The sequence below is a fragment of the Corvus moneduloides genome, chromosome 3 (genome assembly GCF_009650955.1).
Source record: "Corvus moneduloides isolate bCorMon1 chromosome 3, bCorMon1.pri, whole genome shotgun sequence".
NCBI lineage: Eukaryota > Metazoa > Chordata > Aves > Passeriformes > Corvidae > Corvus > Corvus moneduloides.
The window spans coordinates 68,384,786-68,410,256 of record NC_045478.1 but is presented as its reverse complement, the minus strand read 5'-3'; the positions used below and the strand labels follow the sequence as shown (position 1 = coordinate 68,410,256).

General features: G+C 40.0%; 1 protein-coding gene across 4 annotated transcripts in view; it reads right to left on the bottom strand.

Annotated features, from left to right (window-relative positions):
• Nucleotides 1-25,471, bottom strand: part of UTRN (utrophin) — a 356,686-nt gene that overhangs the window by 265,750 nt on the left and 65,465 nt on the right. For all 4 annotated transcript variants that reach the window (XM_032102122.1, XM_032102120.1, XM_032102124.1 and 1 more), the window contains 13 exons: nucleotides 18,359-18,451; nucleotides 16,852-16,929; nucleotides 15,012-15,104; nucleotides 13,977-14,149; nucleotides 10,516-10,631; nucleotides 9,297-9,460; nucleotides 8,509-8,712; nucleotides 7,370-7,551; nucleotides 6,516-6,666; nucleotides 4,963-5,082; nucleotides 4,243-4,344; nucleotides 1,144-1,251; nucleotides 514-693 (listed from right to left, as the gene is read on the bottom strand). In XM_032102122.1, the coding sequence (XP_031958013.1) occupies nucleotides 514-693; nucleotides 1,144-1,251; nucleotides 4,243-4,344; nucleotides 4,963-5,082; nucleotides 6,516-6,666; nucleotides 7,370-7,551; nucleotides 8,509-8,712; nucleotides 9,297-9,460; nucleotides 10,516-10,631; nucleotides 13,977-14,149; nucleotides 15,012-15,104; nucleotides 16,852-16,929; nucleotides 18,359-18,451 (1,764 nt within the window). The remainder of the gene's footprint in view (nucleotides 1-513; nucleotides 694-1,143; nucleotides 1,252-4,242; nucleotides 4,345-4,962; nucleotides 5,083-6,515; nucleotides 6,667-7,369; nucleotides 7,552-8,508; nucleotides 8,713-9,296; nucleotides 9,461-10,515; nucleotides 10,632-13,976; nucleotides 14,150-15,011; nucleotides 15,105-16,851; nucleotides 16,930-18,358; nucleotides 18,452-25,471) is intronic.

The window sequence follows — 25,471 nt, the reverse complement described above, 5'->3', positions numbered from 1 at the left end:
AAATAAAAACATTACCAAGCACTCAAAATACTAAAATAAACATTGAACAATCCAGCTTGGCTATCATCGTTACATGTCAAACAAACAACTACTCTATGTTCAACAGATGAGAAATCATACTCACAGAGCATAAATACTTGCATAACTCCCATTTATTTATCTATTCTGGGGTTTGGGTTTTGCCTTTGTTTTCTTTTAGTATCAGATTTAATCCAGTCCCAGCACTCTTACAATATTTAAAGGCATTTGCATTGACTGATAATACATGCCCAGCCTGCTTTACTCATCAGAAAAATGAAGCTTAATCTGTGTGAGAAAGGAGTAATAGTACTAGCCAGGTTAACAACTTGGGCTTTTGGAGACCAAAAACATAGGCAGCTTTGTCAGCCCCATGTGAAAAAGCACTCAACTACCTCTCCAGCCTGATGCCTAGACAATTTTGCTGACACAGTGAAGTTTGCATACATACAGTCATATAAAAAGCTAAAAAGTAATAAAGCCTAAAGTAAATACCTGGTTAGAGTAATCCTCTAGCTTCTGAACCAAACTGTCCCACCTCTGCGTTAGTTCTTCTTGATCCTGATCAATTTTACTGGATGCTCTGCCATTTCCAAGGATTTGGGCCACATCCTGACCTAGTTCATTCAGCTGGTCTAGTGTTTGTCGTTTCATACCCATGTCCTCTTTTAAAATCTGTAGTTAAAAGAAAAGATTAAAATATGACGTCAAGTATTCCACTTCCCCTAAGCTTTAATTCCACAGCTAAGAGCAACCAGCAGTATCTCTTTAGTAACAGTTACAAATTATTAGTTCAGGTACAACCTACTCCAATGAAATTTAAAAAAGCCCACACCCCAAACCTATACTTTAGAAAGCACAGCTGACTGGTAGCCTGCAATAACATCCAAACCCTGTCAAAAATCTAGGGTAGCTGTTCCAGATTTTGGCACACCAACATGGAATGGCCATGGAGTAAGCAATACATATTTTTTAAATTCAAGTGCAAGAATCTGGCAAGGAAAGAATGTTGGCCTGGCTTCTAATGTATCATGCATTCACAGCTCCCACTAGGGTCAAACTAGTAATTTGCCACTCATCTAGTCTATGAGATTTGATGGGACAGAGCAGGATATCAGTACTCACTGCTAGTTTTCGAACATTCACACTCAGGTCTGTTTGATCTTTAAAGTTGCTTGTCTGGACCTTACTCAAAGCCTCTTCTTTCTCAGTTAACCAAGCTTTCAATAAGCACTGCAGATCATAAGAAAAAGAGCACAAGAAAATACTAAGATTGTCAAACAGCTATTGAGAATTGCTTCTTTAAGATCTTTGCATTCAAAGCACAGTTCTGCAGTCTTTATATGCTGGAATTTCAGTTGACTTTAACAAAAATAGCACATAAAAGAGGACAAAAATATCAGATATGGGAAGTAAGTAATACTTCCAGCAAAACAGTTTCAACATAACCATTTCTCAATATACCAGAGCACACCTCCCCCAAAATTATTTATACAGCAAACAGATATCCACCATAAAGCTAACATAGGATTTATAAATCATATTAGAACATGTCAAAATAGCATGTATGCTTTGTTTTCCACCCTTCTTCCTCTGACTCAAACACAGCTATCACAAACATTTTCCCACAGAAGTTACACCACTAGTAATTCATATTTCTTTTAGCCCAGTCAGTTGATCAAAGACTCAGATACTAATTAGTCACCTGCCTGTTTATGGTACCTACTTTCAACTGCAAAACAACTGCAGCAAATCCTATTTCATTAACTGCTGGAAGCTGGAGTGGCCTGCTCTGAATAGTTCTAACTCAGGAATCTTTATTTTTTTTCCATTTTTTTCCTAGGAAACCTGCCCTGGGTCTCACTTCTCTTCAGCCACACAGCACTCCTGTAGTAGCACCAGCAATAACTGGCATCAAGTACCAGGAAGGATTTTATGTATTCTATATTACGTTCCCACATAATTCTGCAGCTGGACAGCAATCTCCATCGACTAGGACGCCCACCTCTCTATCAAGCTCAGTTGCCCAGCCATTGGTGTACTGCTGTTCCTCTCTGTTGAAAAACAAATCATACAGCAGGACAGACCTTTTTGTTCTTCGAACAACACACTTTACAACAGCCACTAGGCTCCCCATTCTAGATGTATATTTTTGGCATTGTCCCAGAACTTACTAGAACAACTTTGGGCCACAGGGCTAAGGCAGTTTACATTTCCAATGTAAACCAATATGCAAAATATACAGATAGGAAATATGATGGTGGTGGAAATGCCATGAGGCTGTGAAAAAAAGAATTATAACACCACATACTCTCTGGAAAAATCATGCTGGCATACCAGCCAACATATTTTATGCATAAGAGGAGCTCAAAAACCCTTCATGCATTCAGTTAATTTCTGCTAAATCAGCAGTCAAGGATAACTCTCCCTAGAAAACTGAAACATAATTACCACAGTGCTAAGAAGTCTCTGGCACTGACTGAGGAATTTGTTTCCTGAGTGGTAAGGATTGTGTTGACTTGACAATGTGGTGTACAAAAGATTTCTAGGCAGCCACAAAAAGGCTGATGCATCACTGTTGCTCATCTCTCCATGTGGTTGGGCAAAATAAAAAATGCTTGTAACTAAGTGTTTTGGTTACTTTTGTGTTACCAAAGTGTTTGTATTCAATTTTTAAGTAGTTTCAGACAGTAATTTTTATAAGGCACTTGATCATTCTTGAGGATTTGTAATTGAAACCTGTTAGTAATAAATGCATTGTTCAGGTGAACGAGTACAAAAAGGCTCATCTAAACCACCTAAAACAAACTCCTATTTCCTCATTATTTGCTATCTGACATTCTACATTAAACACACCAATTGCTTCACTTTTACAGAGCAACATAGCTACACACAAATTTTAAAAAGCTGAGTTCAAAAGTTCAGCTCCAACCAATTATGGCACTTTTAAAAAGTATTGCAATGGTCCCCAAACAAATGTAAGGGTAGAAGGGGACAAACATGTTGACATGATGACATAGTGTCATCAAAAATAAGAGCACTTGAAGTCCATACCTCAAACATACACAGCAAGGATTTTGGGGGAATCCTTATTTCTCAACTCCGAGTTACCATGCCCAAGAGTTGCCAGAAAACATTAGCACACAATTTTCTGGTTACACATACACAGTTGGCAAAGCATTATTTTAAAGAAACATATATAAACAAATACTTGGCATGGGATAAACCAGAATCTTAACCTTGGGTCCATATTAACAACAAGGTCACATGAGCTACAAATTCAGCTTATCAATATACTACAAACAGATATAGGAGGGGTAAGGGAGAAACACACATGCAGCCCCAACAGACAAAACATCTTTGTCAAAGAAACCAGGCAACAACTGATACCAGTAGCTATACCAGCACTGTTCTACTACTTTCAAATGTCTAAACAACCTGTGAGTACTGCCTTGTTTAAACAACAGCTTACAGTGATAAATATCATCCATTAAGAAAAAAACCCCCAATTTCAGTAAAACCTTTAAAGACAAAAACATCACATATTTTAAGCTGAGAAATGAAACAACCTCAAGTACTAGGCAGGAAAACAGCACATGTAACTGTGTTACCATATTTTTTATGCCATCAGTTAATTTGTGTTTGAGCAGTATTTTATATGTAAAATACACAATACCAGAGCTAGAAAACAATCACAGGGCCATCTTCTTCATAATTCAACTGTTGACCTGAACTCAGCAAAATTAAACAAGCTGCATGCTTTGCTAGAGTGACCAAATGCTCGATGTTACTGATTTTTAAAATAGTTATCATTGATTACTATTGCACAACTGTGTACATGTGTTCATGCTGGAAGCACATATACCTTAATTAGGAAGATTTCTGTAGTTACAAAACTACCAGATAGGAGAATGACAATGAATTTTTTAAGTATCACAGATATTCCTACTTCTTGGGCATTTTACAAGATACCTTGGAAATTATTTTATAAGGAGTTATAAACTTTTATTCTTAAACTTTGAAAAAATACTTCCACTTCAGAGCTACTCTAGTCCTCAAAAAGCACTGGAAACCCAAACAAAACAAAATCTAGGTCTTCAAGGTTTCTTTTCCATGAGTTGCTCAACCCCAGTCAGCGGTTTGACTGTTTGGGCTCTTTTGGTTTGTTGTTTTTTGCCCTCCACAAATCGACCAGTCACTCTGAGAAACTGAACAGCTGCTCACCTGTTCTTCCAGCAGTTCCTGCCATAAAAGCTGAATTTCTTGCAGCTTGACCCGCCGATCCTCAGTCCAACGACAAACTGCTGTCCACCGCTCACCAAGCCTCTACAAAAGCACAAAACACTCAGGAATGATCACAAACCTCACAAAGTAACTCCAAAACCAGATACTCAAAAGCATCATTTCTACTTCACATGAACAACTTTCTACAGTGTTATCTACTTCCCCATCCATTACTGCTATTGCTGCATTGCCAGAGCTGGAGATTAACACTTTCAAAAACACTTACCAATGGCCCTAACTCTGCTTTTGCTCAAGTCTTTGAGCTATTTGATTGACTTAAAAAGGAGTGAACAAAGTAGCATGAATTCTGCTTGAAAAAATTCTGTCTCATACTCACTGTACTCCAGGTTACAGTCCTAAGTGACAGGAAAAGACTTCATATGATATTCCCTAGATAAATTGTGTTCATGTCTTCAAATATTTTTCCTGTCAGATTTTAACTTCCTAAGGAAAATAACTTACATGAATTGCAAAGCAATGTTGCAGGTTTTAGCTTGAGCTGATTTAATAATTCTTTAACTTATTATTACTCCTCAAGAAAGTGTTATTTTAAATTACTTTCAAAGATAAATTGTCTTCAAACACAAAAATTTTGATTAACAATTACATGCAAATTGCCTAATACTACAATTTTAAAAAAAGAGGGCTCTAAGATTTTACCTGCAACTGTTCCTCCAGAATAGCTGTTGCACTTTCCCCACTGCTTTCATCAACAATGACCACCATGTGTGTTAGGGAGTTGACCTTCACCTGTTCTGCCTCTAGGTCACTCTGCAGGCTCTACAAGAACAAATCAGAGGTTACCAACTTTGAATGCATTTGCTAATCTGCTATTTTGGCCACAGTGACTATCACAGCTGCTGTGGTAAAGGAACTTTGGTTCTTCAGATTCAACAGTTAAGCACAGATTTTACCACTGGGAATCCCTGCACAGTTCGAATAAATGTAAGCAAAAGGCTGCTAGAAATGAACCCCAAACCATTCTGATGAAATGCTGTAAAAGATGGAGTGCTTTAAGTTGTATGCCCCATACTTGACTAGGGGAATGAGATGACAACTTCATTGACTTTCCATATGTCTGATATTATAGGTAGGAGAGCTTAAGTGTTGCTACACAAAGCTGCTATTGTTAATAAGAAAGGAACATAGGGCATGCCAAACAGAAATCATTAAGAACATTCATCTCTTAAGAACTGACAATATAATTTCATAAGCATCAACAGTGCAATAACTGACCATGATACTCCTAAGAAGTCAAAAAATGCAGAAAACATGCAGTCCTGACTAGTTTAAAACAATCTGTAGATTTAAATATTCATACAACTTCTAGAAGAACAGATTCCATGGCTAAAGCCAACTATAAAATATCTCTGCAAGATCAACACACCTTTACAGTACTGTAAATGTCACTTTTTATCCCAGCATATCCTAAGCTACTCTATGAAACACATGCCTCAAACTCCCCAGACTTTGAAAACAAAGGAAAGAATGCAAATGTGGGACAGGAAACTACACAGACAAAAAATACTCCAGTGTTCTTGTTCTGTGAGGTATGTCCCATGCTGGGGAGAAGGTCAAACCTCAGCACTGCGCATGAAAAGGAAAGCTGCAACCATGACAAATACCAAAAGGACATCTTTCTCCTTCACAAAAAACACTGCAGGATAGAAAGGCTGGACTTGAACCCAAAAAGTCAATTGAGAGAAAAACCACTTTCAAAATATTGCACACATCAAAAAGCAGTGTCTAAGCATCCCCTCAGAATGCAATTCCTGTAAAAGCAGGGAATCAGTGACTTGGAAGGCCCTGATCATTTTAACTCCCACATTATTTTAATGTGCAAGTCTCAAGCAGACTTTAGCAATGCCTGCCAGTCATTAAGGGCAAGTTTGTCCAAAGTACCTTTCACACTGTTCCTCACACCAACAGTTTACCAGGAGAGGCCTTATTCTCTGCACAAAGAGTAACAATTTTCCCTAAAGGTTTCATTTACTGCATGAAGCAAATATAATAGTTCCTGCTAGTCAGCAGTGCTTAAGTATGAAGTTAAGGCTTCTAATTCCTTTCTACACCATCACCATCCTTTTCCAAACACCAAATGCAGCCATATATGACTTCTGACACAATCAAGTTTTTCAGTTAAGGAATCCACCAATGGACACATCTTCCAAATACTTCTCCTATACATATCACATAACAGGCAAAAGGTTTACCTTATGTTCTTCTAGCTGTTTTTTAAGTGACTCCAAATCTTCCCCTAAGAGCTGAGACTCCATCTTCTGAATGCGCTCTTCCGTGACTGTCAGCCAGTCAGCCAGCTGCTGCAACTGCTGCTTCTGGAGCTCCATCAGCACGTCATGCAGGCTGCAGGGGGAAGCACAGAGTTACTTCAGATACAGGTTTCCCGAGGAAAGGAACTAAATTCTAGTTCATATAGGAAAGAAGCAAGGCCATACATACATAGTTATGTATCATCAAATAAAATTTTCACCATTAAGCTAAGGAACACAGATAAATATCCTTGTTTCTTTCTCAATAAAAAATGTTCATGAATTATGCAATTTACATCAGGGATTGTTTCTTCCAATGGGGGTTTGCTGGTACTAAAGGCTGAGAGTTGCAACAAAATGCAGTTTCCTCCCTTGATGTGCAGCTCTTACCCTGCTAACCCACATATAGGAAAAAATTATTCTAAAATATTTTTAGTTGTGTAAATACCCATAGATATCCACATCCACTGTATTGAGAAACTTAAATGTGTTTCTAATATTGTTTCAGTAGTTTATGTAACTACTGCATTTAAATACCATGTATTTAGTCTGGCACAGCTACATAATTCACAAACTACTTCACATAATGACCAAACTCCCCGCCCCCCCATCAGTTATATTCATTCCTTTTGTTTCACCTTAGAAAGTATGAAGGTGGATTTTGTGTCACAAACTGCAATGTTAATTCTAAAAAAAAAAAAGTCTTACCAATGGATGCAAACCAAATTCTCCAAAACACAGCAAGCACCAGAGGTCAGTCCTGAACCTCTAGAAGAGGTTATGTACCATGAACTCACCGGGACTGCCTGTCCATGCTCTCCACCCTGAGTTCCTCCCAGCGGGAGTTCAGCAGCAGCATTTGCTCCTGGATCTCAAACTCTTCTTCGGGTGACAGATTTCCCTGGGCCACCAGTTGGTTTCCAGCCTGCAGAACATTGCCCACACTGCTCTGGTGTGCAGTCAGTTCCATCATAAAACCCTGGAAATAGTACAAGCAGATATCACTGTGAGGTCCTATCAGAGCTTATAACTTAGTAAATATCCTAAAAAATTATTATGTTTGAAACAGTGCTGTAGAATGAGCTGGCACCATCAAATTCATGAAGATGGCAGACCTGTTCCTTTCCTTGACACTAGATTTTCCATGCACTAGAAAAATTCTGGATTCAATAAATCAGAAAAAAAAGCTGATCGCCTCAATGAAAGATCTGTTTGGGAGATTTGCCTTCTTCCCTCAACCAAGAATACGAAACTTACCTATGGCCGACAGAACATAAAACAAGATCTGAAATGTATTGTAGGAAAGCAATTAGAACCCTATGAGTTAGAAACACATATTTACTGTAAACCCAGAACACTTCTTCCTTTGCTTCATGGCTTTAAAACTGTAGCACAAGGAAAAAATTCCTCATATTGACTATCATTCAAATTCTATATTCTATTTTATACAGTAAGCTGACAGGAGAAAACTAAAACATCTAACATGACAATAAACTTCTAGCAACATTAGGGCATTTGTTCAGATTTAGAACAAAGTCAAACCCAAATTTGGAAACATCAACATATATTTTTGAAACAAACTATCCTAATCATCGCAGAATAAATTGCCATGATTATCAATTTCAGCATTACCCTCATTTAGCAGCAAGTGGCATAAGGCTGACCAGGCTTTTTAGTAATTGGCACCAGGGAGGTACGACAGCCTGGATCAGACTGCCTTTGTATTATGCACACCAGTAAGCCAGCCACCAAAGGCAGATTTTAACAAAATACATTAAGGTTTCAAAGCGTGCTCTGCTCTAGGTTCTTCTAAAAAGGTTGATTTTGCCTTGAATAAAGACTAGGAAATGGAAGTTGTGCAGCTTATTTACACACACACACACACACACACAAAAGAAGCCAAACCACAACAAAAGAATTTTCAAGAGAAGCTTACTTCATGGGTGGAAAATTGTTCTTTGACTTCCTCAACATCACCAGATATTTCCTCCTGTTCCCGAAATGCATCCTCAGCTGACAGCAACCATGTAAGGACTTCTTCCAGAGCAACTTGGTAGCTATCCAAGTCCATATCCACCTCTGTCACTGTGCTGGGAGTCTCTGCTCTAGAACTGTCCCGGTCTTCTTCAAGTGCTACAGTCTAGGCAGCCAAGAGGAAAGAGATGTCTTAGAAGTGTACAGAAGATGCCCTCCCAAATGGTATTAAAAACAGAACAACTAAGATCTCTTTTAATCTTTCATAAAATGTTAAAAGTAATCATTGGATACATTTTAATGAGAAGGTCAAAGTCAAAATGAAAGTTCATTAGTAAAGAAACTGGATAGAAAATACAACTTTAATCTTCCTCTTTCAACAGTGAATCTCAAAACCAACTCAAACCTCATGACTAACACTGACCACCACAGGTTCCATGGCAAATTCAGTTAAAGATTCTGGACCACCCTCTTCAGCTGATCAAGACATATGAAACAAAGAATAAGAATAAAAAAAAAAGCAGCATAACACAAATGGAACTTATACCTCAATACACAGGATTTTGTACATGTATCAGAAAAAAGGAAGACAGAAAAACTGAAGTTAATGACAAAGAAGATGCTATGATTTTCCATATTTTCCCGTGTTGCTCAAGACAGAAGGCAGGTTCCAGAGATAACTGACAAACATGAAGATTAGCTAAAATTACACATCAAAAAAAGAAAGGCTGACTTTGATGACAGACACACCTGCTGCATGCTGAATTTTTCAACCTCACACTCCTGCTTGTATCTCCTCGGAAGGGTTTCCACCTCCCGAATGTCTTCCATTGTGACTTGCTTAGGAAGGACCTCAAACAAAGAGGTTAAATACATAATAATGGACTTTTTGTCTGGAAGCTGTACAGCAACATCTGCATCAAAAAGATAAAACATGGGGAAAAATAAATGAAGACAATTTTTTAAATCATTACCTAGAACACAGGTAACAATTCACATATTGTACAAATCACAGATTCTCCTGTTAACTTTCGTAAGTTTTTAACTTAGAGACCAGGTCTGACATACTTTAAAAGTAGCATGAAGGAAGAAAAAAATATGAAAAAAAAAACTTTTCTACATTTGGAAGTGAATTCATATTAAAAGTCTTGATCTTTTTGATCAAGAACTCAGACATGAAGTTACTAAGGAATAAAATCTGTTTGGGGAAAATCGTTCTGAAGCATCTCCCAAGCAGAAATGTAGTTCAAGGACAACATCCTACATAAACAAACATTTCCACTTAGGGTCTATCCCACTTCCCATTGTTAGTCAGATAGTTTTCTTATTTTCCGCATTGGAAAGAGTTTCACTGAGCCAGGTTCACTTCTCTTGGGTTATGAGCAGTACCCATTCAGTTAATACTTTTTTTTTCCACAAGAAAATGGTGCTTGAAGTTTGAGATCTTGTCTTACAGAATGAATCTTTGGAGGCTCACTTCAAAGCAGAGCTATAACAGCTCAGTATTTTAAAAAGGAGCCATAAAGGTTTCCTGGTAGGCATTCCTAGGCAGTATGCACTCACAGCACTGGCAGCTACTGCTACTCAGCGTGCATGTAAAAAACAATCAATTATGAGCTCTTAAACCATCCCATTCTACAGAATGCTCTACTACACCTCAAAAGCACACACGCTTGCAGCATAACTCCTGCCTAAAAGGAAATAAAGCCAGCACACCAACTTCACCTCTCAGACAGTTTCTGGATGGAAAGTCAACCCAAACCTTAATATTCAAAACGCCAAAGCCTACACATGTGCATATTCTTCCCCTACAAATGGCATTATTTTAAATACAAATTTAAAGGTTTGAAATAAAATAGCACTGCACAAAGGTGATGGAATTTTTATCCATACTTAGTATCACTAGAAGAAATTTCTTTCAAGAGAGCTCAAAACAAACTTCTTGTCAAGTAAAATAACTATATCCCACCTTCAGGATCCAACAGTTTCTCAATTCCTAAGTGGTTCTTGGCTATGTTGAAAGCATTTTCCAGTCTCTCAACCGGGGACATCTTTGTAACTTTATCCCAGCTGAACAGCTCAGGTCTAAAAGTAAAAGCAAAACAAGGAAGAAAGCAAATTTTATCCAAAAGAAAATTCCATACCTTGCAGAACATCAGGTTATTCATATGATGGTAGCTACCCAAGTAATATAATCATACACATATATACCAAATACCAACATAAGTGCATATACACAAATGTAAAAAAAAAAGCATGTATTTGTAGTTATTAGTGAGAATCTGACAATCAAATTAATTGACTGCATGCCCACAGCAACATCCACCTTCCATTCTGTGTCCTAAACAAAGTCATTAACTGCAACAGGAGATCAAATACCACTAGCAAGAACATATAAGCTTTGTTTAAAATTTATCCCTGGACCAGTCCTCCTCAATGGTTTCTTTCACAGCATTACTGTTACTACACATTTTCTGTATCAGGCACACAAGAGTCACTCCATTCCTGGAAAACATCGTTCCAAACTTGTGATGTGGCTCAGTGACCACCCTAGACCACCACAGCCAGGAGGAACAGTGGTCTCCACCCCACTCACTTACCCTTCCCCGTGGTCTTTTCCCCCAATAACAAAAACCAGCCTAGAAGAAAACACCCCATCACAAGCGCTCATGAGTCACAATGCAAATCAGGCCAAGAAGCTGATCAATTTGCAGTGTCAGCAGCTTTCATCTAAAATCAGTGTTAACCCAAGGACACCTCCAGTCCAGCTGTGCACCCAAAACACACTGGTGGGTCTCAAGGGGAAAGAGCAGAGCACACAACAGGAAGCAGAGGGAGCAAACAGGGCCCATTCCTAGCGGTACCTACACCCATGGGGCATGACCAGCCAAATGCTGCAGCAGCACAGCTGCAGAGCCATTAAAACACCTTCCATCCTCTTGCAATAGTGGCTTCTCATCAAAACACTGCTATCGATTCTGTACTTTATAGAACTTGGGGAGGAAGAGATGGGCTTGCCTTTAATTCTTTTAATATTTGATTCAGTTGTAAATTGACCTAAGAGTATCCTTTATCATCTGTCGAGTCATTACATTTGTGAAACAGGAAGGCCATAAGCCAACAGTCTGAGAAGCAAAAAGCCAGAAGAAAGCAGGAAGAGCAGGAACAAAGATATACATAGAAACTTGTGGAATATTGTACATCCACGCAAAAGCAACAAGAGTAACCACAGATTCCTGTAAATCTTTAGTAGACACTCTGAGTTTGAAAACAAAAGTTTCAATAAATCGCAACTAGGTACTCACCTAAGAGTGAGAAAATCAAACCAAAAAGCAGAATTAATTCAAAGAGGAACTAAGCTAATATTAGAAAATGAGAGAGACCAGTACAGTAAAATGCTAATAAAATTACATGAGGTAATAGGTTACTTACATGCAGCAGGTGTTACAGAGTTATGAGATATCATAGCCAAGAGGTAGTACAACTAACAATTGTTGATAGACACATAAAGAGAAAAGAAAGATATTAAATCTCTTAATGGAATCCATGAAGATTCTCCTCTTTTAAGTGTCATATTAAACTAAAATAAAAAAGCAGTACTGAAAAATGCCCCTTAGGTAGGAAAGCACTACTGTCTGGGTAAGCTAAATAGCTTTGTTGTCCTATCACTCCTGCAACCTGCCCCAATCTCCTTGGCTCCTTGCAAGTGCTTGTAAAGTCTCTACTTCAAAGCTGAAAAGAGAAGCCCAGCTCAAGATTTCTCAAAAGTGTGGGGAAAATGGTGCTTCTCTGACTAAAGAACTTGTGCCCAGGGACAACAAAGCTGAATTCTGACATGCCAGCAGTTGTCAGGCTCCAAGGAATAGGGAATAAAAGGCTCAGACCCAGATTTTAGGAAGCCACAGGAAAACAAAGTTATTCAGTCAAAGCTTTCAGCTGAGGCTTTTGCTACTTAACAGTGCTCTGGAAAGGGCAGAGCTCACAGACTTCAGGTCCTGCAAAGCCTAAGCACATAATCACAACAAAATAAGGACAACAAACAGCTTAAAACTAATTTTGCTGCTTCTCTCAGGTCACCTAAGTTTCATTCGTCTCAAGCTGGCACACTCTCCATCAAAAATTTCACACATTCAGCAGCAGAGCAAGGCCACTACAGGCAGTGGTGCTGGTAGGAAAATCACCACTACTGCTCACACCATCCAGGGAAGGGACTTAGTAATACTTACGATAAATTACAGTGAGACCTTTGCTAGTATTGCTCTGTCTTCGCATAACATTCTTTCCAAACTTGCAGAAGCCCTCAGTGCGGTGCAGGCCCTCCTTAGACACCTGTGTAGGCTGAACACAAGCCAGCTCTGGTCCACAAGACACAGAGGTATGTCAGGGCAGACCTGTCCTGAAGCCAGCGAGCCTGTGACAGAGCCTACTGCAGTTACCAGGCCAAATGGGCACACACTTAAGAGTGGGCTCAAAGTCAAGGTATGTTCTGCAAACACTTTGCATCTGCTGGGTGTAAACGTGAGTGTTTGTAAAGCATTTGTTGTATCAAATACCTAGTGGCCAGGAGGTCTGGTTAAATTCTAGAAATTATTATACTCTTTCCACATTTAAATGGTTATTTATGGGTAAGAACAGTCAGACCTTGCAAAGCAATGAGCTGACTTCATGTAAGAGACACTGGATTAGAATGGATTGCCCACTAGGTCTCAAAGAGGAGATATTTTAAAACGAAGTAAAAAAAGGTATGCATCTTTAATAGAATCTGTAATGATGATTTAAACTACTGAAGAGTTCTTCAAAAATCAAAAAGAATAGAAAAGACTTGTGCAAAGAAGCTTTAACACTATTTCTTATAAAGTATAATGAACCAACTGTACAGGTACCTGAAGTGTTCTATTATCCTTTGATATTCTACCCCACAGTTCTCCTGAAAGAGCTGCATACATTGTCTTCCAAGCAAGATATATTAAAAAACACTAGAAAAGCTACAGAGTCTCTCATTCCTTCATTTTGAAGCTTCTTTACCCTCTTATCAAAATTATATGGTAATATCCAATGGAAGAAATGTTTCTATTTGCAGAGGAGGGCAGGCAGAAGGAAGGAAGCACAGGTGAAGGAGACTGTCAACTCCCCCTTCCCCCACAGAGACCCTCTCAATATAGTCGCTGTAAAGTGCATAGCAAGTGGGATGTAAATCCACTCCAATTAGCAAGTGTTTGTGCATGTGCAGGAACTCAATGTTACACTCCAGCCTTATCGAGGCTCTGGCAATGTCCCACCACTGCTATTGTTGCCACAACAAAAGACAAACAAAAAACCTGGACAATGAATCACCAAAATAAGCTAGAAGCTGTCAAATGCTCAAGCATAAAGACACAGGAAAAAAGCTGTTTACTTCGCTAGGTTGAAGATAAGCTCTTTGCTACTTACTTGTGTCTGTGAATCACAGCGTTAAAGGCCAGTCCATCAGCCCAGCTCGTGGTGAAGTTCAAAACATTGACCTGACTGTAAGGTCTCGTGGACTGCCGAACCCAGCTCAGCAGTATCTTCTCACTGTTGGTCTGCTGCAAATCTGACATGATGTTCTTCATGACATCCTTTACCTGCAAGACAGCAACAAGTACACCTTACAGACATATGCCCATTTCCTCCTTACAAAACCAAATTACTTCACAAGTCATGAAGGGGTCTTCCCCATGAAAAGCTATGAATCAAACTCCAATTCCTCACATGAAATTTGGGAGCAGCAGTCTTCAGGCCATGTTTGCATTCTACCGATTACAAGAACCAGTGATGCTTCATGTAATAATGACACATTACTCTTACATTATGATCCTCCCACACTCCTTGGTGCTGTCTGTGCTAAGCATAGGAAACAATACTCCTCACTGCCTTGTGCTGTGCTTCCACCAGTAAACAAACTCTAAAAATACAGCTTGTATAGGCTTTCTGCAAGAAGAATATATCTGCTCCTCCAACAAAAGTAGTTTGTTGTTTGGGTACTAGTCATACACATCTACCAAAGTCCCTCCAAGTGAACTCAATGATCTTCCCAGATACTTGGATAAACCAGGAGCAATTCAATCTATGAGACTAACAAACCTATGGAGCAGCATGAAAGATGCAAGCCAAACACAGCTACCTAAACAGTAAAACACTACCTGCCTCAAGTCCTTAAGGAAGGAATAAAAATACAGTGCTTCAGCCCGAAAAGCCTCTCTGCAATTCACACCAGCAGGAACTAAACTGAGTGGCTGAGCACAACTGGGCATATACAAGAATACAGATCATGGGAGGCAGCCAATAGACTGAGAGCAGAAACCAAACACTGGCCTGCCTTTATTTACCAGCCCAAAATAGAAGCAGTGTTTTCTGCCACCAAAAGCCTGGAAAGGTTTGCAAAAATCCCAGCAGAACAATGTACATGATTCCTGGAAAGGAAGAGATCTCACAGCAGCCTCTCACCTGCCAGTGCAAGATAATGCTCCACAGCAGCCCCAGCGTCAGCTTGTGATTTCCATCAACAATGTCAGTTCCTCCAATATTCACCAACTCCACCTGGAAAGGTTGGATCAACTCTCTATTAAACACTGTTATCACAGCTTCAAGTCACAACTCCACCCCACATCCCTGGCTGTTCAGCCAAGTATTACGAAGTGCTCTGAAGTAAATAGTTACAGAGAAAAGCAGACTTGACAGAGAACTGTTCATCTGAATTTGTCATGACAACTGCTTAAACAGCATGACAAAAGATGGCACCAAAGAAGATACTCCACTGGAAGAGTTTTATTCTCTCCTCTAATATACAGGTGCATACCAGCAGTCAAAACTGAGCAACAGAAATGCAAGCAGGAAGGATCTGATAGGACAATAAAAGTTAAGCAAGTCTGCTCAACAATTTTTTTTTTTTTTTAAATTTGATTGACAAATCAAAAAAGTAGAAATTCCTTACTGGGAACCACTAAAAGGTGGTTCCTTCCACTTAAAGGGCAAAGTTCACAGGATCACTTGATCCCCTACACCCTAGGTTGGTCTGATTCTTGCAATATATATTTAAACACTTCTATAAATTATTTCACAAGTTATGAATATTGCACAGCCCACAAACTCTCAAGCAACAGAATGCAACTGCTTCTCAGTGGATGCCTTTTCCCTCCATCGTAACACACAACACACTTTCTAATGAAGCTAAGCAGTAGGCATAAATCAAGTACATGACCTTAACAACCCTCAGCTAACTAAGACCATCTGTTTACTTCCAGAAACCCAGATCCTGTCAGCTTAAGGAAGAAATAATTATTTATTGCAATTCAGTATTGTTTCATTTATTGTTATAGTACAATAAATCAATTTCAAGCTGAAGAAAATTCATTATTTATCCTTTAAAAAGTTAATCAATATTTACAGTACCTCAAAGAACAAAAACAAACAACCCACTGCTAGCTTTGTCTGCTTCCAAGAAATATGACACTAGTCCACCAACACAGAGGGGAAATTGCAGTATAATACAGCATGTTGGTATCACTGTCAATCAGCAGTTTATATAAATATGCCCATGCCTTCTTGTATTTGATGTATTTTATTGCCAAAATGTTCTTATGAAGTTATTTTAGTGACCTGACATTCACAAATAGAAATTCTAAGTATAGAGAGCACACTTATCAGGAATTGCTCTTCAAAAAAGGAAGAAAAACTAGAATCACTTTACTATAGCACTATAGTTGTCTTCCGGCAGTAAAACAAGTATTAAACCAAATTATTATTATTTTAATTTTTCTTAAAGGAGGATTTTATTTTGTTTGCTTGTTTGTTCTTTTGATCAGTTACCAAAGCTGCAAATCAGAAACACTACACGTTTGACACAGAGCTGATAGGTCAATGAAAAGACCCTCCTCAAAACTGAGAGCAGGACACAAAAAACAGATCCATGAAACCTGCCATCCCCTTACAGATTTCTGCACAACTTATGTAGCATTACTGGAAATTATTTTTTTATCCTGCTGTGTTCATCAGCTATGCAATTGCAAAGTTTCAAGGCACCATTTTCTTGGGAGCAGCACACATCTCAATAAACCACAGTTCTGCAGTTAGTGACTTAATACCATTATTAAGTTGGCATTTTAAGATCTCACAAAATTGCTGGATACTGAAATTCTATATCAGGTAAGAAACTATGATCAGTTTACTTGTCTCAATGAAGTCTCATTTTAGGTACGAAAAATCTTTATTCTCTGCATTCTGAACTCATTTACACACAACAGTAAACTAAAAAATCTCTCAAAAAGTTGTGGAAAAACATGCTCACATTGTTCTGATGCAAGACTTGTAGTACTCGGTTGACATTATTTAAGGCATGTACTCGTGTGGAACCTCGTTCTTTAGGCTGAAAATAAAAAATTACAAACTGTTCAACAACAGAATTAATGGACATACCAAGCAAAACTAGAGAAAAGTTCTCCAGCTCTTAACTTTTTTTTTCTTTTAGTAGTAGTAAGAAAAACCAAACAAGACCATCCACAACAATTTCAAAATGAAAACTGGTCAGAACAATATTCCCCAATTCAAGGCACAGGACAGGCTTGGATTCAAAATGTGTTTCAGCTCATCTTCAGCAAGTTCAAAACTTTTATTCCCAGCATCTACAGAATTATAAACTGGCAATGCAAAAGCAAAGAAAGAGCTCCTGGGGAAAATCTGAGGCTTTTGAACATTTGCCAGAGTAGTTGAAATTTTTTGGCTCCTAAGAGAGAACAAGCAGCAATTTGTTTTTCTGGCACCAAAAGCCTGCTAAACCTTTGCATATTGGGAAGAAGTTACACTTCCTGACTTTCCCTTCCTTTTAATATCAGGGGGAATAATAAAAAAAAAACCACCAAAAAAAAAAAAAAAAAAAAAAACCTCCAACTCTTGACAATACCTGCCACTCCATTTGCTTTTAATCACCATAATTTCATTCCTGTGGCAGAAAGTGATCATACTGCAAGAGCATGGAGCTGAACTTGCAACACAGTAAGCAACTTAGAAACAAAAAAAACTCCTATTGTCTTCAGCACACTTCAAAACACACCACAAATTATTAAATATACGAGTAAAATACATCTGCTTAAAAAACAAGGTAAGCTTGTAACATGAAATTTTATATGACTGAAGATTCCTCATAAGGTCCATAAAGAAATTTGGGACTTATTATAATAAGTGAAATCAAGAAATTAATCCCAAGTAATGGCACAGGTTTCACCATATCTCATGCATCTTTCTGAAGAGCCATCATTGTTAGCAGCAGAAGACTTTTCAGCCACGCACACTTTCCCATACACAATTTGAGCATTTTTCAACATTTTCCTGTCTGTAGATGACAAAATTTTTCAATGGAGATGCAGATTTTTACCTATTAGCTGTTGTCTTTTTACTTCCTTTTTTTTCTTTAAGGGATCTTTCACAGGCTTACTAGAAGCCCACAGGGATCCAGCTGAAGACAGGTATACCTGATCATCCAGAAACAGACCTTTAAAAGATCTCTATTACACTATATGAATAACACCACTGGTTTTACATGCTTTGCTAGACAGCGTGTAAACTCTCAAGAGAGGGTTACACAGTTAACCTTCAGCCTGACCCTGTAGCTCATGAGTAGAGTTCATGGGAATTTCACTGGAACCGCAGAGAGCAAGTACACATTACAAGCAAAACAGGGTATTAAATAAATTAAAATTTTAAAAAATCACATGCCTCAGTTTGTGTTTTGTGTTTTGTTTATTCATTCATTTGGGTTTTTCTAATAAATGGAAATATGGCTCAGATGTTTCCCTTACCAGAGGTTTCCCCGTCAGACCCTCCAAAAGGTCCAAAAGCTTCCTTCCATCTTTCAGATCTGTGAACATGTCCTTAACTGGGGCCTTCCCACTCTGCAGAAGAAACAAAAGCAGTAATAAAAACAGTGTTTAAGCAGAACTTCCCTGAAAATAGATACTTCTTCCTCTGTATCTTTTAATTTATTCTTATTTGGCACTGTAAGTAGTAAATGAAAGCTAGGGGACTGCTGCAGTGATCAAGGAGGAACCCTTCCCTTTTTAAGTGGTTTCTTCTTTCCTCCCCATCGCTGTGGTTCTGTGCATCAGCAGTCTTGTACTAAGGAACCAAATCAGTGCATCCTGGCTCAGATTAGGGTGGATGCATTAACACGCAAAGAAAGAAAACTTGGCAAGTTTGAGGAATCATTTGAGAAGGAATGCTTTGGTTTAGCTGTGTCTAAAGGAAGACGAAACTGAAGTTTTTCAGAAAGAAGCTACTGGGACAAGTTCTCTGACATTTAAAAGAAAGACAAAAAATTACTTGGAATTGAGCCCTGTGTAAGAAGATGCCACTGTTCTACACAGACCAGCAGATCAAAAGGTATCATATTTATTTAAACAAATTAATCACTTTCTCTTCCATGGAAAAGAAGCATAATGTGAAACTCAGAGCTACTCTAAATAATAAATTTCTAATTTTTGCTTTCTTTGGGAGTGGAGGGACTCTGTACAAGAATTGTGATAGACAAGAGCAGAAACATGCTAACCTTTTCCATGTTTCCTTTTTATCTGATCTCTTCTTGGACCATAAGAAAGTTATTGTGGGACAGCTCTACAGGGCAGGGGGAGAAGACACAGCCAGTAAGTGCATTTTCTTTGTACTACTCACCTGATGTCTGCCGAGAAATCAATTAAACTACTGCTTTCAGTGTCCCTTTCAAGTGCGAATTTGAGGAGAAGAAAAATATTTTCTAAGTATCACAAAAAGCTCCAATATTGCTTTTTTCTATCACCTTGACTTTTAAACATTGCTCTTCAGAAAGAAGGCTGTCAAAGACCTGCCTTACATGACATGAACTAGCTGACACAGATCTCTTCTGCCTTCACTTATCTCTTCCTGCCCTACAGCTGCTGGTAATTGCCAAATACTGGCTAACAAATCAGAAAAAGAGAACTGAACAGCTCAGTGAATCCTGTTTTTTGGCAAGTGTGTGGTTTTCCACAAAATCCATACAGATTTTTCTTAAGTGTCCAATTTAGTTAGATTTGATACTACTAAAACTACCAACAACACAAAAAAGTCAGCGTTGAACAGCTGCCAAGCCATATTTTATTTTCCTGTACAAAAATGTAACTAAATGTAACTCCATTTCAATCAGCTAAACAGTGGTAAGTATGATCTTCCTCTCAGAGCATGCACTTTTCACAGATGATTCAGATGCTTCACAGCTGCATAGCAACTTATGCTGGGGCATACAAGGGGACAACTGGCTGGAGAGATGAGGGGGAGAGCAGTGGCTATTGTCTGCCTGGACTTCAGCCAATCTTTTGACACTATCTCCCATCATATCCACATAGGCAAACTTAGGCATGTGAACCAGACAAGTGAAAGGTGAGGTGGATTGAGAACTGGCTGAATGGCAAATCCCAGAGGGTCATTATCATTTGCACAGGGTCTAGTTGGAGGCCTGTCAGTTGTGGAGTCCCTGAAGGTTCAATACTGGACCCAGTATTGTTTAACTTCTTCATCAATGACTTGGTTGAAGGGACAAATGCTTCCTCAGCAAGTTCACTGACAACACAAAGCTGGGAGGAGTGGCCAATACCCCAGAGGGCAGCCCTTCAGAGGGACCTCAGCCTGGAGAGATGGGCAGAGGGGAACTGCATGAAATTCAACAAAGGTAAGTGCAGGGTCCTGAACCTGGGGACAGGTACATGGCTTGGGCTGATCTGCTGGGAAACAGCTCTGTGGAGAAGGACCTGGGAGTCTGTCTGGGTTATGGACAAGAAGCTGTCCATAAGCCAGCAGTGCCCTTGTGGCTAAGGAGGCCAAAGGTATCCTGGAAGAGCACTGCCAGGATATCAAGGGAGGTGATCCTGTCCCTCTACTCATCCCTAGTGAGGCCACATCTCATTAGGTGTGTGTGTGAGACTCACGAGTGCTGCGTCCAGTTCTGGGCACCCCAGTACCAGAGAGATGTGGAGTTCCTGGAGTAGCTCCAGCAAAGGGTGACAAAGTTGATCAAGGAACTGGACCATCTCCTACAAGGAAAGCCTCAGGGAGCTGGGCCTGTTCAGCCTCTAGAAGAGACAACTGAAACATGATCAGTGTCTATAGGTATCTGAAGGGAAGATCCCAAGGGGATGGAGCCAAGCTCTTCTCAGTGGAGCAACAGGACAACAAGCAACAGGCAGAAACTGACAGAAGTTTCACCTGAACATAAGGAACACCTTTCCTGTGCAGATGACTGCACAACGAAACAGATTATCCAGAGAGGTTGTGGAGTTTCCCTCACTAGAGATATTAAAAAAACATCTGGGTGCAATCCTGAGTAACACGCTCTAGGGCTTCCTGCTTGAGCTAGGAGGCTGGACTAGATGATCTCCAGTGGTCCCTTCCAACCTTAACCATTATGTGATTCTAATGAGTCAGAGAAGAGGGTAACAGAAATGTAGATGCAGAGAAGTCTTTCTACAGTTTATGGTGTAATACAGAAGAAGATGAGTCACAGTGCAATTAACCCAGATGCCAATAAAATTTAGTTCACATTTGGTTTGCATCACCACATTGAAGACAGTAAAAGCAGGTTGCTAAGGGCACAAGGAAACTGTTCATATGACCAGAAAAGCAGGCAGTAGGAGCTAACAGAGGTCTCTGGATGCAGTAATATTCAAACACTCATTTTGGAAGCAAAAAACAAAAAACCAACCAAACAACCAACTAAACTTGTTAGTCATTGAAGAGAGGGGGAGAATCATCTCCGCTGACCTGCTAGCCACACTTTTTTTTTTATGAAGCCCAGGATACGGCTGCCTTTCTGGGTTGAAACACACATTGCTGTCTCATGTCCAGTTTTTCATCCACCAGTATCCCCAAGTCCTTCTCCCTGTGGAGAAGGCTGCTCTTAATCTACTAATCTCCCAGTCTTTACAGATTGGGGAATGCCATGATGCAGGTGGAGGCCAGGACCATGTACTTGGCCTTGCTGAACGTCCCGAGATTCACATGGGCCCACCACTCTAGCCTGATGTCTTTCTGGATGATGTCCATTCCCACTTGCAAATCAATGGCACTTGCTCAGCATGGTGTCATCCGCAAACTTGCTGAGGGCATACTCAAACCCACTGCATGTCACTGGTGATATTGACCCCTACAGACGACATTATGGACCCCTGAGGGACAGCACTTGTTTCTGATCTCCATTTGGACATTGAGCAGTTGACTGCAAATTTTTGGATGCAGCTGTCTAGGCAATTCCTCATTCATCTAACAGTCCATTCATCAAACCCCTATCATCTCTCCAATTTAGTGACAAATGATGCTGTGGGAGACACTATCAAAGGCCCTACAGAAAGAAGGCCTTTTTATATAATTATAATTAACTGTATAATTATAATCAGAACAACACACACGTATAACACCAAAACTGAGACTGTTATAGCCATATATCCTCAATGAATTTGTTGCCTTATGTCCAGAAGTTAAAAAGGATTTGGATCTACTGAAAAAGCAGAAAGATACATCATTTTATACAGTGCAACAAAGGTATTGAGAGCATACAGCCTTCTTTCTTTGCTTCCATCCCCTCACTTCACATGCATGAAAATAAGCTGAATGACTTCCTGCTTTCAGTCGTTCATTTCAACATGTCATGGTATGTTCCAGCCCCACGCAATGCACCCTGTTGTGATGGTGGAAATAATTCAGATCTGCTTTCTCAGGAGAATGATTTTTCCATTTCACTGGCCATCAGAGCACCATGTTTTGCTGTCTGTTTAAAAAGTCAGCAGAAGAGTATTAAATTATTTCTTCAACTAAGCTACTCATTCCTGGTTTGTAAAAGTATATACAAAGCAATATACAAAGCCTCTGTACTTAGTAAAGTCTAGTATATGCTCTCTGAGGGAAAGAAGTCAGCTCACAGGCCGTATTTCCCCACATGCAAGGTGACTCAAGTTTGCTAAGAAAAGGTTGCAGCACCCACCCCACCAAGCCCATCACCACAGAAGCACACCCACCAGGAAAGCTGAAAACCTGCTTCTCCAGCATCCTATGCCCACCTGAATCACATGCAGACATCTGGTGACAGCTGCCACCCAGACAGCCTCAGCTATCCCATCAGGGCACAAAGCCAGCCCTGATAGTCAGTTGATATCCCAATGGAGCAGAGACTGCACAGGCACTGCATCCTGCTCTGCTCACACTGCCTCCTCACACTCATGCATTTTCCTCACACCTGAACACACATTTCCATGCAGGATCTGCTATGTGAACCATACGGTCTGCAGTCAGAAACATCACTGCTCTGTCCTCCAGTGCAGCTGGATACTGGACTGCTTTCTTGGGACGCAGTTCAATAGCAACCCACTGTCCTTCAGGAAGTCTTCTACTTTCCTTATCCAGAGAGAACAGCTACAGATCCAAGCTTCTGACAGTCACATGACTAATGAAGTTTATTAAGCATGTAAGGGTGTAGGAAAATAATTTATTTAAATGGCAGCCCCAAGAGATAGTCCCATACATTTACCTCCCCAGAGAAGACAAAGAAAAGCTCTGGGGCAATGCTGACAAAGCAGCTATGCATGCCCTCCTGTGCCAGGCATGAGCCAGCCCAGAGCCAGGCCAGGCTGCTGCCATCACCCTCTCTTTGTGATAAAACCCACGTAGAGCCTCATCACCTTACAGGTAGGGCCCACCACAGAGCCTTCTGGGGCAGGCTGCTGGGGCAGTGCAAGGGCAATCTGGGAACTGCAATATATGGCCTCTAAGGCTGGGCCTGTGCTTCTAGTCCAGGGGCCAGGAGCACACTTGAACCCTGGCTCTGACGCAGCAGCCTGACTCCCAGGAGGGCACCTGTTCCATGCAGACTGCACTGGGGTGAAGCAGGCAGCCCTGAGACCAGCTGTGTGCTGGGGCAGTCTGGTGTGCTGCTGCAAGAACCTGGGCTCTGGGGGAGGACAGAAACGAAGGCATGGGGCTCTGTAGATTGCTTCCATTGCCATCCCTACCCACATCCATACTGCTCACTCCTAATACCCCAAAAATATTCTGGCCTTGTGAAAAATAAAGCCTGTACCCACAGATACACACAATCTGCAGTACGCAAAAATTACATATATTTATCTCTCTAGAGTCTTCTCCGGCATACAGTATGTTAAAGCAATCTAAATTTCTCTTCTTCAGAACTGACATTTTGCTTTCTAAATACTTAGACTACACAAGTACAAAGTAGTTCAGTCCTGTAAGGAGAAGCAGTTCATCACTGAGCAAAATGGATCAAGAAATTTAAGTATTTGTCTAATAAGAAAGGGTGACAGTGACAAACCACACCAAGCCTTTCACAAGGGCAAGTGGCTAGTCACGGTTGTGTTGGTAAGCACTTAAAGAGCAGCTTACATTGTGCTAAGCACTGTACAAATACGAGGCAGATAATGGGTCCTTTCTCAAAGACAAAAGAGAGTCCAGTTTACACAACAGAGATAGTATAAACGACAGGCAGGGACACACTTCATACCAAAGAAGCTGTGCCGGTTCAGGGTGTAAAGCATTCACATCCCCCTCACCAAACACTTTCATCGGTTAACAGAAGGTAGTTTTTCTCAGCTTTGCTTATGTTTGCCACAAGAGCAGTAAAAACAAAGAAACCAAAAAAAAAAAAAAAACCCTGACAGAAATCTCTTTCCCTCTGCCCGTTCAAAAGGGCTTTGCCAGCAGAGCTGTACACAGTTACTGTAACAGACACAAGGGGGGTTTGACAGAACAGACAAAAGAATATAATTAATAGACTTAACTTAGAAAGAGGCAGTGTTGGTTCCCCAGTGCTTTAAATTAGCACTGATAGCAAGAAAGGGGTTGATTCACTTAACAGGGCTGCTGTAAGGGAAAGAGGAAGAAGAAAAAGGAAAGGGAGGCAGAGCAAGGGAAAGGAAAGTAAAAAAAATAAGAGCTAGGGATTGTACATAAGCTGTGGGCTAGGCTTGCTTGTGTCCTCATCAACTTTGCATGGTGACATTTGTTATGCACCACTAAGCGTACACACACAAGGATCAGAACCAGATCCAATCCATCATGTTACATTTATTCCAACAAATATTTTGGTGCCAGCCTTTGTGCGAACACAAGTAAGGGAGGGAAGAGACAAAGAGCTTGTGCTAGTTATCCACAGCAGAAGCCACTTTTTCTGTTGATTTACCTCATGAGGAAGCAGCAGTTTATTAATGATCTCTGAGCTGGAGACCAGATGCTACCATATGTACACAAGACCAGGCACCTCAGGCATCAGTTTTGCACGTTCCAGCAAGACACTGGCACTCTTTGGGACTGAGATACCACACGCAGTGATTTCCTCACAGCAGCAGCCTTCATATGCCCCTTTGGCCATCTTTCAAGTCCCTCTACCTGGATCAGGTTTAAGAGGGTGACTCACACTTCCTTGTGTGCATCTAGAATTACTCACAAAGGAGGGTCATCCAGGCCAGCCAACATGACTGTGCAGAAATCATTCCTTCTCTTTGCCAGAAAGCATTCCCAGGAAGTGGATGACTTAAAAAAATCTCATCTGGATTTTGTTTATAAGTCATCTAGTGCTGCTGACAGTAGAAAGCCCAGCCATCAACACTTACACAGTTTGTTCTACTAAAGCCACCACAGCTACAAAACAGTGATCACTCTTGAGTATATTCTACAGTAGAACATTCTTAATTGTCCCTTTATCACCAATGGAGAACTGAATCAAAATGAGCCAAGTTAGAGAGAAAAAGGGAGTCACAAATTCTCAGTAGGAGAAAACCTCCTTTTTTTAACACCAGCTATTATGTATCATATTATCATGAATATTTACGTTCTTTATTCTTGAACATGAAATTATATGCAAAGGCAATCATTAAAGAAGTTGAAATGTTTATCTAGTTGTT